Source organism: Gracilinanus agilis, chromosome 2 (genome assembly GCF_016433145.1).
Source record: "Gracilinanus agilis isolate LMUSP501 chromosome 2, AgileGrace, whole genome shotgun sequence".
In the NCBI taxonomy this organism is placed as follows: Eukaryota; Metazoa; Chordata; class Mammalia; order Didelphimorphia; family Didelphidae; genus Gracilinanus; species Gracilinanus agilis.
This window is the reverse complement of record NC_058131.1, coordinates 721,534,252-721,549,739: the sequence shown is the minus strand read 5'-3', so window position 1 is coordinate 721,549,739 and position 15,488 is coordinate 721,534,252. Positions and strand designations below refer to the sequence as shown.

Genomic DNA, 15,488 nt, shown 5'->3' with positions numbered 1-15,488 from the left:
AAGTCTGTGGCCAACCAACCCTTCTCAGTATATTTTACCATCAAGGAAAAAAATCTAATTAGTCCTCCAAATATTTTAATGATTCAGACTAACTGGGAGAAAGAACAGCATGTGACTTTCAAGGTAACAAATATGGAACTAGTTTTTAATAGGAGATGTTGCTACAATACTTTTAAGCATAAAGTGAGCGCCTCCTATTAACTTGGGGGAAACAAAAGGCCCCTAATAATGGCCATGCACCTCTCCTGATCTCCTGGTGCAGATAAGCCCTGCTGAGAACTCTGAATGCAAAGCTAAACCCACTAACAAATTTGGAATGACTCGGGTTTAGGGCAACCTTCAATTGTGAAGCATAAATAAAACATCATTTTACTTGAGGATGTCTTCCCTTGTCCAGTAATTTCAGACAATTAAGAAGTAACGTTCTGATTGTTCCATAGTGTTTCTTGTTTTGATTTTTCTTCATCATCATGTTGCAAGCGACCCTAAAAAAAAGCAAATAAACCCACACACATGCACATGGGTTTTTAAAAGGTAGACCCCATAGTAAAATACCTCCTCCATTCTTAGTCCTATGACTCCTGCCCGCCCCATCTCCGCCACGCCCTGATCACAGCTCCAGTTTCCTGGCTGCCCTGCTGCTTCCACTCACTTGTATAAGAGAATGGCCACAGGCACTGTGAAGGGGTTCTGGTACTTGTCCTCGGTCTCTTCACAAAGGGTGGTGAGGTCATAGAGCTTCACAATGTCACTGCCGCTGGCTGAAAGAGAAACCCCCGACAGCTTATGAGGCTCCGTCTCCCAAGAGGCCCAAGTGCTGAGTCACCCCAGAAACCAGTTTACCTTTAAACAACCAATAGGTGTGCCCTTCTTTGGTGCAGTTGGACTTCAGAAACGACAAAATATTCTGCGCGATATCTTTTATCACTTTAGTAGAAAAATTTGAATTCTCCAAATTGGGAATCTCCTCTGTCTTGATCATTTCGTATTTCTACCGAGATAAAGACGAAAAGAAAACCTTGAGCACAGAGGAGTGGCACAGGTAAGACTGGCTGAGCCCAAGAGAAAGGCCGTAGGACCCAGGGCTCCCCCTCGAGAGGGGAACTGTTATACCAGGGACAACAGGGAGTCCCAGGGAAATTGGGAAAAGATGGGACAATTTCCATGGTAGTGGATTCAAACCCAGGGAATGTCCACCCCCCAGTCATTATTAAGAAGCAGTTCAGGGCAGCTGGGTAGCTCAGTGGAGTGAGAGTCAGGCCTAGAGACAGGAGGTCCTAGGTTCAAACCCGGCCTCAGCCACTTCCCAGCTGTGTGACCCTGGGCAGGTCACTTGACCCCCATTGCCCACCCTTACCAATCTTCCACCTATGAGACAATACACCGAAGTACAAGGGTTTTAAAAAAAAAAAAAAAAAAAGAAGCAGTTCAGGGTCCAGGGGGAAGGAGGCTCAGGGAAGAATCTAGACTCCTTTTGTCTGCATCTTTACAGCTTCGCACAGAACCTGGTACACAGTAGGACTAGCCAACCAGTAGAGGTCACAAAGCTAGGAGGGACAGCTAACATTCGTGGGACTGATGTAGTTAAAGTCCAAAAAACCATCAGATGCTCTCTCACAGAACTAAAGCTAAGAAAAATCCACTTCCCAAGTATAGATCGAGGGCAGCAAGGCCTGAAAGTCACCTTGCCTAAGGAAGGCCTGTGAGTCAAGAAAGTGAAGGCTGACCTGCGGGTCAGGAAGAGGTGGGAGAAATCAGGCCACAAATACTTCCTCACTATACAATCCTGGGCAAAGTCCTTCACCTCAGTGGGCCTCAGTTTCCTCATCTGTACAATGGGCCAATAACAGTCCCTCTGCCAAAGGGGATGTGACACTGCAAACCATACAGCTCTCTGGAAAAGAAGGTGGCTATGGAATGCTACTGGAGACTACCACAGAAGAGTCCACCTCATCTGGTCAGAACATGGTGGACATGAATGTTGGTTTGTTCTGGGCACCCAGGGTGAAACCACTTAAGGAGACGGGATAAGTAGCCTGGCAGGTGGGTTGAAGAACCTGAGGATACTGACCCTGGAGAAGACAGGACTTCAGGGGGTCCATTAGAGGTAAGAGGGCAGAAGTCCCAGAGACGAAAACTTAGGCTACCCAGACATCAGAAAGCTGCAGAAGCTACTTTGAAAGTGAGTGGGATCCCCCTCCCCCATGCTAGAGAAGATGGTCTGAGGGGTCCTCCTTTCTCTGTAATCATTCATTCCAGAGACCAATCCTGTAGATTCTCCTTGAGCCATGCATATCCCTCCTTTGGACACAAAAACTCCAGGCCTTCTTTCCTTTTTAAAAAATATTTTGGTTAGGGCTCTAGTTCTCTAAATGATGCCTCCCAGGGCACCTCACATAGAGTTCTACCCATTGTAGTTCTCAGTAAACCTCAGAAAACAATGGCAATGAACCTAAGCTTTAGATGCCAATCCAGACCTTTCTTCTATCTTGAAAGCATTGGGATTTTCCATTTCCCTTATCACTTGAAACCATAATACCACTAACTGAAAAACCCTTACCTTCCATCTTAGAATGGATACTGTGTTATTGTTCCAAGGGAGAAGAATTTTGGTAAGGGCTAGGTGATAGGGACCAAGCGACTTGCCCAGGGTCATACAACTAGAAGGGCCTAAAGACCAGATATGAACCTAGCTCATCCTGACTCTAGGTCTGGCTCTTTGTCCACTGAGCCACTTAGCTGACCCTCACCCACTACCCACCAGCCCTTCTTTACTAACTGGTCTCTTTACAGCCAACGAGCTGCAACGTCCACCCTTGCTTCTGGAATGGCACCCTACAACCCACAATCCCTTTCCTAGGTCCCCTTTTCATCAGGGCACCTGCTCCAAAACCCCAACCACCAAAAGCCCAGCTCAAATGCAACCTATCCCACTAGCCCAATGGAAGTAAGCTTGCCCTCCTCTGAGTTCCCGTTCAATTATTCACTCTTCATGCTATTTATGTCTTCAATTACACACCCCTTCTGTTATTTGGGAGCAGCCAGTACATTCCTTGGCACAGGGGCCATGTCTTACTCTTATCTGTAATTCTCAGCTCCCTGCCCAGCAAGGTGCCATCACCATACAACCCCCATAAGAGGCATTACTGAATGGAGCTGACTGATGCATTTTTGCTAAAGGGCCAGCTTTTGAGGAACCTGTAAAAGTATCGCTCTCTTTCCCTGGTGATTTTTTTCAGCACAGTAAGCTCCAGGAAGGCATGGATTGGTTCCCCAGATGCTGCCTCTCCTGGCATCTCACACAGAGTGTAGAGAAGTTTTTAGTAAACCTAGGAAACAATGGCAAGGCACCTAAGCTTTAGGACTACTCAGGTCTTCTTCTGTCCTGAATGCATCCCATTTTCCTCATCACGTAACAATACAGCAACACCACTAACTGATGAGATTAAAAAATAATCCAACATTATTTCACTTACTATAGATTTTCTCTCCTGAACTTATGGTTCTGGGATCACCAAAACCCCCACCTCCTTTGGTGCTTCACTCTAACAGGCAATGGAAAAACAGCTATTTCTATTTTACTGTACCTGTACAATTCCATTTACGTGAAAACACATCACCAGCTCTGGCACATTGCAGATCAGGTTGTCCAGCCAATAATCAATTCCAGTCAGCACATTGATGGGTTTATTGTTATCCCTGAGAAGAAACAATACTCCAGTTAGCCAATTTAGTTGGCAAGCGATATCTCTTGATGAGTCTGAGTCCCCCCTTCAGTCTACGTGATTTCTGGGTGAAATGAAGATTCTAGAAGCTTAGCTGGGCTGAGTTTATCAACAGGGCAGAGGAGGGCATTTGTATCAACATTAAGTCCAGATCGAGGATCTTTATACAACCCAGGCTGCCTCCAGGCTAGTGAAACACAAGGCCCCAGTCCATGATCTCACAGGCATGTTCTCTCTCTTAGCTACGCCAGAATGCCAGGTGGTTGATTGGGTGGAGTGGCTAAATATTCTCAGTTAAAAAGAATCCAGGAAAAGTCCATCCCAAATTAAGAGGTAAACCTACTAAATTTGTCACTCAAACCCTGAGATTTAGGTTCAAGACAACACAAGAACCTGAGGCCAGCTCCTTCATGTTAAAAAGTGAGCTCAGAGTTTTCAGCACAGATTAGAAACAGTGGCAGCTAAAAAGTGAGAAAACCAAATAAAAGGGGCCACCAAACAAGGGCATTAATTACAATGAGCACAATGAAGACCCGTTTGTTTGTAAAGCATTCTGCAGTTTCCAAAGTACTTTCTCAGTCATCATTTACTATGATTTTCATAAGACCTGAGGTAGGTCAGTCCAGTTTGGTTCCTCACATTCTATAGCCTAGAAATCTGTCAGTTAAAAGGAAAACACAACAGATTTCCTGGCAACCCGGTGCCATGACAACATGACTTTCTAAGCAAATCTCAAAAGGACAATGGGAACTATATTTATAGTAAAGAAAAAGCTCACAAAGGACACCAAGAAAGGGACAGAACTTTCCACTTACCTGAGACGTAAACTAACAGCAGGATACCTTCCTCCCCCAAATATGGGCATGTTTGAGCCTACCAACATATGTATATCTTCAAAGGTCCACAATATATTCCGGACAAAGTCATTCTTAAGACCCTTCATTTAAAAAAAAGTCATGAAATTAGAAATTTTCACCTATTTTCACCACATTGTCACCTATGATCCACAGAAAGACTATGAAAGAAAGATGAAGAAAAAAGGAACAAAGAAACTATACTAACAGTCACATAATTTAAATATCACAGATGCTACAAAAAGCTATTTCTAGAAGTAAATGGACTTTTTTTCCTACTGATTCCAATTGAGACCAAGTTTTAAATGATCAAGTAAACTGAGAATTAGGTCTTTCAGCTCAGATACCACAGAAAGCATACCTGACTGTTCTCACCGTCATTGAATAAAGTAGTCAGGTTTTGTTCTTTTGGGGCTGAGGCCACATGCCCCACTATATATGAGGGTTCAAGAGGCTCACTTCCCTGTGAAAAGTGCAAGGATAAGGAGTGATTCTGCTGTCATCATAAAAAACCGCCTATTTTAAAGTATACTAAGCGAAACATTCAATGTATAAAGCAGTACAATCTTCAAGTCTATTCTAAGCCCCAACACCCAATGTCAAGGCATCTTTTTTTACCCCGGGGCTTATTACCCCAATGTCATGAATCACACTGAAATTACTGACAGAAAAACCAGGTATTAATTCCTCATGTTGGGCTTATTTCCTTTTCAAAAGCCCCCAAAGCTCCCCTTTTGGGTCCTGTTTGTTTGAAGTGGCAATATTTTTGTTCCCATTGACTTGATATTTGGACCAAAATGATGGACTCTCACAAGGCAAGCCCAAGTGAAGGATGCCAGGAGAAGGCACACCAGAGGCATGGACTGCACTGAGTCTGAGATAAAGAAGGATCTCTTGCTGACATTACACAACTGGCCCTCAGCCCACCTCTGCTCAGCTTGGGGTGCCATTCCCATTAATGCTGACTGCCATCAAAGATTACTCAGCACACACTGTTCTGAACATGTGTCCTGGCAGTTGGGGGTGCACTTTCTCAGGCTATGCCTCCATCTCAATCTCCTCACCTGGCTAGCTCTTATTTATTTGTTCACTTTTCTCTCTCTCATAGGAATAATAGAGGACTGAGTATGTTTGGTGATGCAGAATGCCATGAAGATATTCTGTAATTTGATCTCTATGCTAGATTTTTGGAAAACAGAACACATTTTTCATGGAAGTAATATCCTAAATGACAGGCTCACAGACTAGCCCATGATGACTACTGAATTCATACTGTAGTTGAACTGTATTATAACTGGTCTAAATTCTTAGTCCAGGGGTCAGATGACATGGGAATAAAGGAGAAAAAGAGGAAAGGAAGCATCTCCTTTTCTCCTGAGGGCAGATTCACCCCCAAGAAAATTCTGAAAGGGGTTTGGTTTGTCTTTGATGTCTTCCCATTTCAGTCTCCTCTCGCTGGCCCCTATTAAGGGTCCATGAGATGTCACATGATGTGACAACACAGAGAACACTTTTGGTAATGAACCTTTAAAGGCCTTCCCCTTTTGACTATATGGACTATCTGGCCTATCATCTTATCTTATCACATCCAAGTTACTTATAAGGGGATATCTCCTCAATCTTTCAAAAGTATTTGCATTTTGATAAGAGAATGCCTGGCTAATTGATGCCATGCCGGCCGGCTGATGATAGAAATTTTGGCAGAGTAAACCCATGATGCCAACACCTTGGGGGTTAAGAGAGATTTTCTGGGGGGCAGGGGGAAGCCACCCAGAGCAGGGCAGCTATGCTGGGAGTCTTGCCGGTCACCCGCTCCCTGAAATTCTTCCTACCTTTCATAACTTCTTCCCTGCTCTTTTCAGTTTTGTTATAAGATACACCTCCAAAGGGTGATGGGAATTTCATTGCCACTGATGAGGGAAAAAGGCTAAGGGTATATTATTAAAGGTCATTTATTAACAGGAGATTACCAATACTTATGAAAGAGTCCTAAGCTTTTCTCAATATTATGTATCAAATATAGGAACGTTCATAAGTGAAACATTTCAAGAAATGCTTTATATTGCTTTAAAAAACACTTTTGACTTAAGTTACACAAGGGAAAAAAGTTCATCTTCTTACTATTTATAAAGCTGGCAAAGAAGGGATTATAATTTCAAACAAGAACAAATTATGCTAACTTTGTGATAATTCCAAACTCCAAAATTAAATGTCACTTGTCACAATCATTCTTTTTTTGCTTCCAAGGGACTACTGCAGACTAGGAGAGAGAATCTTCTTGCCTGTGATGATATCCAGGAGGCTTCATCAAAGACAGCTAGTCAGCACAGGAGAGACACAAAAGTATTTCTTGAGCATTCAGATGAATGCATTTCCATATGTTCTTTAAAAGGGTAATATGACTAAACATCACCCCATAATGCCACTGGACTGAATTATAAGATGATTTAAAATCAATTAAGAATATGAAACATTAAAATGACTGGCCTTTAGTAATATTTGTTAATAAAAGGACAGAACTGTTCAATGCTACAAAATTTCTGGGAAAAAAACCCCTTCATTATTTTACCCAATTATCCTGCCTTTGGCCTTCAAAGTTTGCCAATGCTTTTTTTCTGACACTAAACAGACCACCCCCATATAACCATATTCTCCTCTTTGTTAAATATGGATAGGAAAAGCCCAAGATGAGGAGAGGGAGAGGGGAAGCCAAAAACTGAAAATAAGAGGCACAAAAAGCCCCAGAGCCTAAATGGTCTTCATCTCTTGCTTTCTACCAAAAGCTGGACCCCCTGGGAGGAAAGGGATATGGATGCTTCAACCATTTTCTCTAGGGCAACTAAACAAGGCCGAGACCAAGAGGCTGACGGACCCCAAATATGAAAGATGTTCAGGGTGAGTGGGTCAGGCAAGTTACCAATGTATTCAGCAAGTTGCATCATTTACTAAGCACCTCCTACAGGCTTAAAATTGAGAATTCAAACAATCCATAAAGTAGACAATTCATTACCAGCAGATTCATCATTGTTATGAATAGCATAAGTGGTAGTGAAACTAAAAAAACATAGTGAATTTCTGTATCTTCACTCTCTCCTCCCCAGTAGCTGTGGAAACCCAACCACTTAGGTGACTTGGACAAGAGCCCTTGTTCTTTCAAATACACTACCCTAACTGAGCTGTGCATTCTTCTCTTTGGCCCTGTAGTTCTCATCCTATTTGTTTCTATCATGAGCGAGTACATAAGAGCTGACTGACTAACCTGATTAGATGCACTTGGGTCATCAGAAACAGAAGATGGCATCTCAAAAGGGGCAGGCCAGGAAGCCCCTTCTGTGTCATCATGCGTCTGAGCCGGGCCAGGAGGGGTTCTCGGCTCTGCCGCAGAGGGGACAGGCTGAGCGGCGCCATCACCATTAATGCTGAAACACAAGGCCAGATGCTTGAGCCTCACCACCCAAGAATGGTGCCTAACACACCAATTGGACATCCCAATACTCCCTAGGCTAAGTCACCTGGTCAAGACCAGAAGCCTCTCTGAATGTAAGGCCCCAGCTAGAATGTTCAAAGTAAACTGCTAAAGTTTTTTTCCAATATAAAACTTCACAATGTCATCTCCCTTGCGTCAAGAGACACATTGTCTTAAACCAGAGATTGATTATTTTTCCATGAGCCCAAGATATAAGACGACAGACAGACTGCCCAGTGCTGAATACCTGTAATACAAGAACTTGGAGAGAATCGCCTTCTGGTACCAATGTTCTTTGCTTTTCTTCTTTCTCTGCCACTTCTGGTCAATGAGCCGTTGGTAGAACTCCTTGAGCCATGTCCAGTCTCCTGTCTGAGAAATATCAAAGGATGTTAAACATGTACCATAAAATCTGGTCAAAAGAATGTGTCACAGGGGGGCAGCTATGTGACCCTGGATAAGTCTCTTAACTCTATTTGCCTCAGTTTCCTCATCTCTAAAATGATCTAGAGAAGGAAATGGCAAATCACTCCAGTATTTTTGCCAAGAAAATCCCAAATGGGTCACAAAGAGTCAAACACAACTAAAAAAATGACTGAAAAGTGCCAGGCACACAGCACTATGCACTTGGACATGACAAAAGATATGTATTCATGAGTTAAATTAAAAAAACACAATCAAGTGTCTTCAGAATAGAAACCTCTGTGTGAAGATTTAAAGTTGCAATAAGATCAAGTTCCATCTTCCTCAAGCTTCATCTAGTCCAATGGTTTTCAAAGTGTGGTCTGGGGCCACTGAAGCCCATGAAGGGTGCAAATAAGATTGAAACCATTTTTACAATAATATTAAGCCATTTAGTTCCTAATATGGTAAATATCAATAAACAGAATCCCCATAAACAAAAGCTCTTTGAGGGACCTCAATAATTTTTAAAATGATAAAGGGATCCTGAGACCAAAACACTGGGAGAGACAGGCTCATCATATTGCAAGAATGAAAGATGGCAAATGGAACAATCTGAATGTCATACTGGTACTTCCAAGATATTAAAAGAGCAAAGACTTTTGGAACATTGGATGGTCTTTCTCTAAAGGACTTTGGGAAAGCAATAGCAAGAATTGCATAGACTAAGGCACGTACGGGCTATAATATGCCTTGATGCAATGAATGTACTCATAAAGATCAAATTATGGATCCTTCAAAGCATGTTTTTTTTTGGTATCAAAACATTAGAGAATCAACACATTTTTATAACACTGCAACAAAAATATCTTAACTAATATCCCATTTGAAAAAACATCAGCAAACATCTTACCAAAGATTATAGCTTGTTTTTCTCTAACCAGTTTACCTGGGATGATCTCATGAAGAGTTCCTGAATATCGAGTTCATCCAGAAGAAGAGTCCTTCCAATGCGATGGACTGCCATGCTGACGTGGGACTTACTATAGGGAATCTTAAGGAGCTTTTTTATGTTCTTAGAACAGAAAGAAAAAAAAATGAAAATGTGGAAAGACATTCTTGTCTGAGCTTTCCCTTAGATGACAACCACCCATTTAGGCTTCTTCATGTCCGAGAAAATAAAGACCTTCCATGGGTCTACACTTAAGACCTGAGCTTTCTAAAGCATGACCAAGGATGTATATATGATGTACCATATTATCCACCTTAATGTGAGTGTGTCACTCTTTTTGTTCTAACATATTGTAGGCTTCAAAAATGATATGAATTATGGGCAAAATGGACCCTAAATTCAGACTTCCCTTCCCCAGGCATCAAAGTCACCCCATTTCTAATGCCCCAGTCCATAAAGCAGATGAACCTAACCAACTCCCAGTCGACAAACTTTCAAGACTGACACCATCAAGGGGAACAAGCAATGGCAGGTACATACTTCTGAATCAGATACAACGTCCACATCGTTTCCAACCGAGTCGATGAAGTCATATGCCATACCAAAGCTATTGCAGAGAAAGAAACCATGAATTAAAAGGGACCACTGATCAAGATATTTTTTTTAGAACAAAGGTTCTTAACCTGGTATCCAGAACCCCCATGGAGAGATTTCAGGGGCCCACAAGTTGGATTGGGGGGTGGGGGGGAAAAGCACACATTTATTTTTTTTACTAAGTCTCAACTGAAATTTAGCATTTCCTTCTATTAAAAATTAAAAAAAATTTATTCTTAAAAGGAGTTCATAGGCTTTACCAGACTACCACTGAGGTCCATAATGCCAAAAAAAAAAAAAAAAAGTAAGAATCCCTCCTTTAGAATTATTTTTGGGGTAGAGTTTTAAATCACCCAATTTGATAGTATTATGATTATAAAACTCACTAAATGAAGTATTTGTAAGTCATCTAACAGTGTTTAGCATATAGAAGTAGTTTAACAAATGTTTGTTCTAAAATCCACTTTATGGACAAGAAAGCAACCAACTAAAGATGTTTAATTTTTAGTGTAGGGAAAAAAAATAAAGGACACGAAATTATATTTTGGAGGTCTTTTAGTTCCATCAATGCTTAAACCATTGAATAGCAATATATGAGACACTTAAAGAGTGATCCTGAGAGAGTTCTAAGAATAAGTAATTTGTTATTTCATTATCCTGGTTCACCACTTCTGTCATGGCAAGATTAACAGAATTAAATCAGGAGATCTGAGGTCTAGACCTTAGTTCTACTATAAAGTGAGGGGGTTGGATTATATCATCTCCTACCCTGGCAGGTCTATGTTGCTTTTTAGACATGGGATAAATGTCAGAAGACAAGGAAATTAATATTTTGAATGTTGTAGAAACACTGAGGGCCCTGAAAACTCTTCCTGTTCAGAAATTTCAAGTTTAACTGACCCTGCAGCCAAGTGATGTGAAGGATAGGGTTCCAATAAATAACTCCATTTTGAAAAGGGATGTTGTACCCAATTGATCTATAGCCTTTGCTAATATTCTCTTTTCTTGAAAACTTAATTCTTTTACGTCTTTCTCCAACATCTTCAAGTAGTAACTCCTATAAGCTGTGGCAAGAAGTGACTTTACTGACTTAATTGGGGTATTTCAATGCCCTTTCCCTTGAAATGACTGACAGCTTCTCAAAGTAGAGGTTCATACAATTTGAGCTAGAAAGAACTTTGCAGATTATTTTTCTCCTAAGAGAAGGAAAATGAGGTCTAGAGAGTGAAGTAACTTGTTCAAGATGGCACCTATGGTAGATGGAATCTGTATCCAAGGCCTTGGCCTGCAAAGCTAGGGCAATCTCTATTCAGAGGAATGGGTCATTGGACTCACCAATCCAAAGAGAAGAGAAACAAACCTCTAGATAGGAACAGTAACTCAAATAAGGAATAAAAATGATGGCTTTTAAAATCAAGCAGTGAGCTGGGTTTGAAGACATGCTACTTTTGAGTGACTGTTAGAAGCCTGTTTCTTCATCTGCAAATGAGAGGCTGGACCCAGTGCTCTACTTCCCTTCAACTTCTCAACCCCCTGAATTTTATAAATGCAAACCAAATATGAAACATTTTATGAAGGTATGAATGTAACCAATAATTTTACAGTATTCAAACTCTTTCAAAATGAGATTTAATTCCTGAGTGAGCCATCCAAACTTTCACTGCTTTTTAGGCAGGTCTGCAAACATTTCTTTTTGCAGTGCCAGAGAACGGCAATGAGCCAACGAATGCCTGGTTCAGCTGGTGGCAAAAGGAGAGAATTTTCAGCTCTTGCATTCGTCCAAAAACATCCATTAACCAGTGGGGCTATGGTCGGGGGAGGGGTGGGGGGGGGGAGTCCCCGCACTGATAGAATCACAGACCCTTCAGAGCATTGATAGCAAGCTAAAAACGACTGTTTGGATGGTTATAACAGAAGAAGCACAGGACTAAAGGCTAGGAGCACTGAACATGAGAATTAGTTTATCAGAGACAAAGGATGCTACAGTACATAGCTGGCACCTCTGCACAGGTATCTTATACTTTGCCTTCCTTAACTCAACTGTCATATAAAAAGAGGTAGCTGGACCAGCAACCATTTTAAAGAATCTTCCAGCTTTTAAATATCCATCCTGGTGTTCCTCAATAAAGCTGAATTTCTACAACCTGTAAAGATGCCTAATGTTTTTCTAGAGAATGTCATTCTACAAGCAAATTGTAAGTCTACCTCTCCAAGCTCCCAAGTACTAGGCAAAAATTATTCATCATAAGAGGTCAGGTGTTAATGATCTGCATTTATAGATAACCAATGGCTAAGAGTTAAGAAGTGACTGTGTGACTCTAAGCATTTCAGAAGAGGTAAGGATTAGAATTCAGCATTATTAAGAATCATGTGAGGGGCAGGTAGGTGGTACAGTGGATAAAGAATTCGGTCTGGAGCCAGGAGGTCCTAGGTTGAAATCTGGCCTCAGACACTTCCTAACTGTGTGACCCTGGGCAAGTCACTTAACCTCGATTGCCTAGACCTTACCATTCTTCTGCCTTAGAATCAATAGAAGGTAAGGGTTAAAAACAAAAAAGAATCATGTGGAAATTCTATAGATGATAAACAAATGAGAGTTTGACACTTTTTTAAAAGGAGCAAAACCAAGAGTATTTGTCTAAATAAAAACATTATCCTCAGGTTGAATGTCTTTATAGATGCACCAAGTCTTAGCAAGGACAGACAGAGAGAGGGGCAAAGACACTAGGTGCATGCCAGATACTGTGTTACCTTGAAAAGGGCTTGCTCCTCTTGCTGTTCCCGAGAATGGTGGTTCCTGCTGGGCCAAGTTTGGCACTTTCCCGTAGCCAGTTGGCAGGTGGAAGCTTCAGGTCAGTTTTTTCCTCTAGACGGGCAAAGGCGGCTCGAGGAGGGGCAGATGAGTACTTCACCACTGCTCTACTCTTCACTTCATTGCCTCCCAGAAGTAACACAGATCCCTGTTTGTCATAACAAGTAAATCACTTACATTTCTCCCAGAAATGCAGAAAAAAAAAGTTTGATTTCAACTAAAACGACTAAGCAGGTCTACTAAAAGAAACCATATTTTTTGTATCATTTATTTATGAAAAAAATAATCACTGCACCAGACTTTTATAAAGATTGGACTTATTCCACATTACTTAATTCCTGCTTGTAGAGAAATTTCTATTATGCTGGCCCTTTGTTAATTTCCAAATAACACAAGTAGTCAATAACTACAACTTATGTTTGACTCTTTGCATCACAACTGACCTATCCATATAAGCTGCTTTTTGGCTTGTTCTAAATAAAATATGCAAAAAGGCCAAAAATATTTTACATCATCCAGAAGGGCTTATGGTTAAGCAGTTTCTATGGGTGGTAAAGGGAGCTGGGAGAGGGCTTAACCTCTAAGTTTAATTTTAATCTTAAGGTTTCTGGCACTTTCCTTCCTGGCATCCCCTCCATCCACATCCACACCCACACGGGGAGGATCACCATCTTCCTGCTTCACCAGAGTGAGGCTGGACCAAGATGGGAATCAACAACCTGGTTCCTTCAGAAGCCTCTCCTCATGCCCTGCAGTCTCCCAGCCTTCACTGCCAGGCTCACAATGCAAGCCTGCCCTCTGGGCTGTCCTTCCTTCTAAGAGCTGCCCTCCCCAACCCCCCCAGTAAGAGCGCAGGGGCTGCCTGCCTATTATATTCTCAGCACTTAGCACAGAGGCGAGTGTGGCAGGGGTATGATCCCCGGAGAGTCACTTCCCCATCCGAAGGCCAAGGGGCCGTTTTTTCGGCTGCCAGTGTAATGGCTGGAGGGCTGTGGTCAGTTTGAGGGTCTCAGTTCGCTGCCTGGGGGTGGGTGACACTCCTCCCATGAGAGGGTTTCCGGGACTGGCCTCGTACCCGAATAACCGTGGACCCGACAACAAAGCCGGAGCTCTCCGGTGCCTGTCCCGGCGGCTACCTAGAGACGCTTCTGAACACTCGCTCTCCCAGCCAAGAACCAGGGGCTGCTAGCTCACTGCGCGAAGGCGGCGAAAGCGTCCGCAAAAAAAGGACTCCCCACCCTGGATCCGACCTTCGGAGCCTCCAGCATGCAACCAGCGTCCTCTCGGCTCCCTCCTCCCCAGTCCAGGAGGCCTGCAACGCCTCTCCCTCCTACAGAACCGGCTCTCCCGCCTTTACTCGCGCCTCCCAGACCCTGAAGCCGTCGCTTCGGCCGCCCAGTGAACCTCCCCTCCACCCTAGCCCCGGGATCTTTACCCCAAACCCGCTGACCTCCCACTCCCCCGGCCCCGCCCCCGCTCAGAGACTAGCCCGGAGGGGGCGGGGCCCAGCCTCAATCTCCCAGCGCGTAAAGGGAGACCAAGACCCCACCATCCCGGCCCCCGGGGCATGGAGCATGGGGGTCTCCTTCGTGCCCATCTCCCAGCGACAAAGCGGGGGCTCCCAAGGGCCTGCCCAGTCCTCTCCCAGTTACCTGTGGCACCGGCTCCTCGGCCGCTTCTCCGGGGAGGACGCTCAGCCCGCTGGGCCCCGGAGGAGCCTCGGCGCCCGCCTCCCTGGGCTCAGCCATGGCGCCGCCCGCAGGCCAGGCCCCGGGCCCGGGTCCCCTCCGCCGCCGCCGCCTCGGCAGCGGATCCCACCGCTCCTCACAGACTACTTCCGTCCCTGGCAGGAAGGAAGGCCGGCTGCCCGGGAGGCGGAAGCGCAACCCTGCAAGATCTCGCGAGGGCTGACACCGTCCCCGGGCAGACGCTCCCCCTCAGCAGCCGGGACTGGTCTTGCGCATGCGCGGAGATCTCGCGAGGTTTACGGGTCCTCTCCAACACTCTCTTCTTTCCGCCCTTTTCCTCCTCCTCCTCCTTTCTGCCTGGGGCGTGGCTCGAAGACGCGTCACGTTTTGGCCAACCTCTCCCATAACCCAAAATAGGAAAACAGGTGGGGCAGTCTGGGACAAGCACCCGGGGAAGAGGACGCCGCGGACCTGAGACCGCATCTCAGGAGTTCCTCTTCCAAACCCCCTCGGCAATCCAGGACTACTGGAGGGAAGGGGCCGAGACTCAGTTCTGTACCTGTGGTGGGATTTCGGGGATGGACTTTCAATCATTCATTCAGTGTACAAGCTTTTGTTAAGCACCTACTCTGTACAGGCTACAGTGTGCCTGTGGAGGCCGAGAAACAAAGCTCCAGAGCCCGCCTTTTGGAAGCCCTGGGCATGAATTGCCTGCCCTCCTCCCCCCAATTAGTCAAGCTGCCTTTATTCCACCCTGCTCCGGAGGGATGGCTGCTAAGAGTGAGGCTCGGGGAGATCCCAGGCTCCCGGATCCAAGCCATACTTAAGAGGAATAAAGAAATACAAAGTATCCCTCGGGGCACTAAGGGGGGGGGACAACTCACAGAAAGGCCAGACACTGGGGTCCACCCTGGGCTGCAACCCCCTCCCGGCTCCTGCCCCACTTCCTGCCATGGCTCTGGGATCAAGCTCTCCCACTCTCCTGGAAGAGACAG

General features: G+C 44.2%; 1 protein-coding gene across 1 annotated transcript in view; it reads right to left on the bottom strand.

Moving 5' to 3' along the window:
* EDRF1 (erythroid differentiation regulatory factor 1) overlaps nt 1-14,553 on the bottom strand; it is a 36,865-nt gene extending 22,312 nt beyond the window's left edge. Inside the window, exons 1-12 of the mRNA XM_044662961.1 lie at nt 14,458-14,553; nt 12,745-12,953; nt 9,940-10,006; nt 9,397-9,522; nt 8,293-8,417; nt 7,839-7,998; nt 4,941-5,042; nt 4,541-4,662; nt 3,588-3,699; nt 844-991; nt 653-761; nt 374-485 (exon numbers count right to left, since the gene is read on the bottom strand). Coding sequence (XP_044518896.1) covers nt 374-485; nt 653-761; nt 844-991; nt 3,588-3,699; nt 4,541-4,662; nt 4,941-5,042; nt 7,839-7,998; nt 8,293-8,417; nt 9,397-9,522; nt 9,940-10,006; nt 12,745-12,953; nt 14,458-14,553 — 1,488 coding nt within the window. The remainder of the gene's footprint in view (nt 1-373; nt 486-652; nt 762-843; nt 992-3,587; nt 3,700-4,540; nt 4,663-4,940; nt 5,043-7,838; nt 7,999-8,292; nt 8,418-9,396; nt 9,523-9,939; nt 10,007-12,744; nt 12,954-14,457) is intronic.
* Between the last annotated feature and the right edge of the window lie 935 nt (nt 14,554-15,488).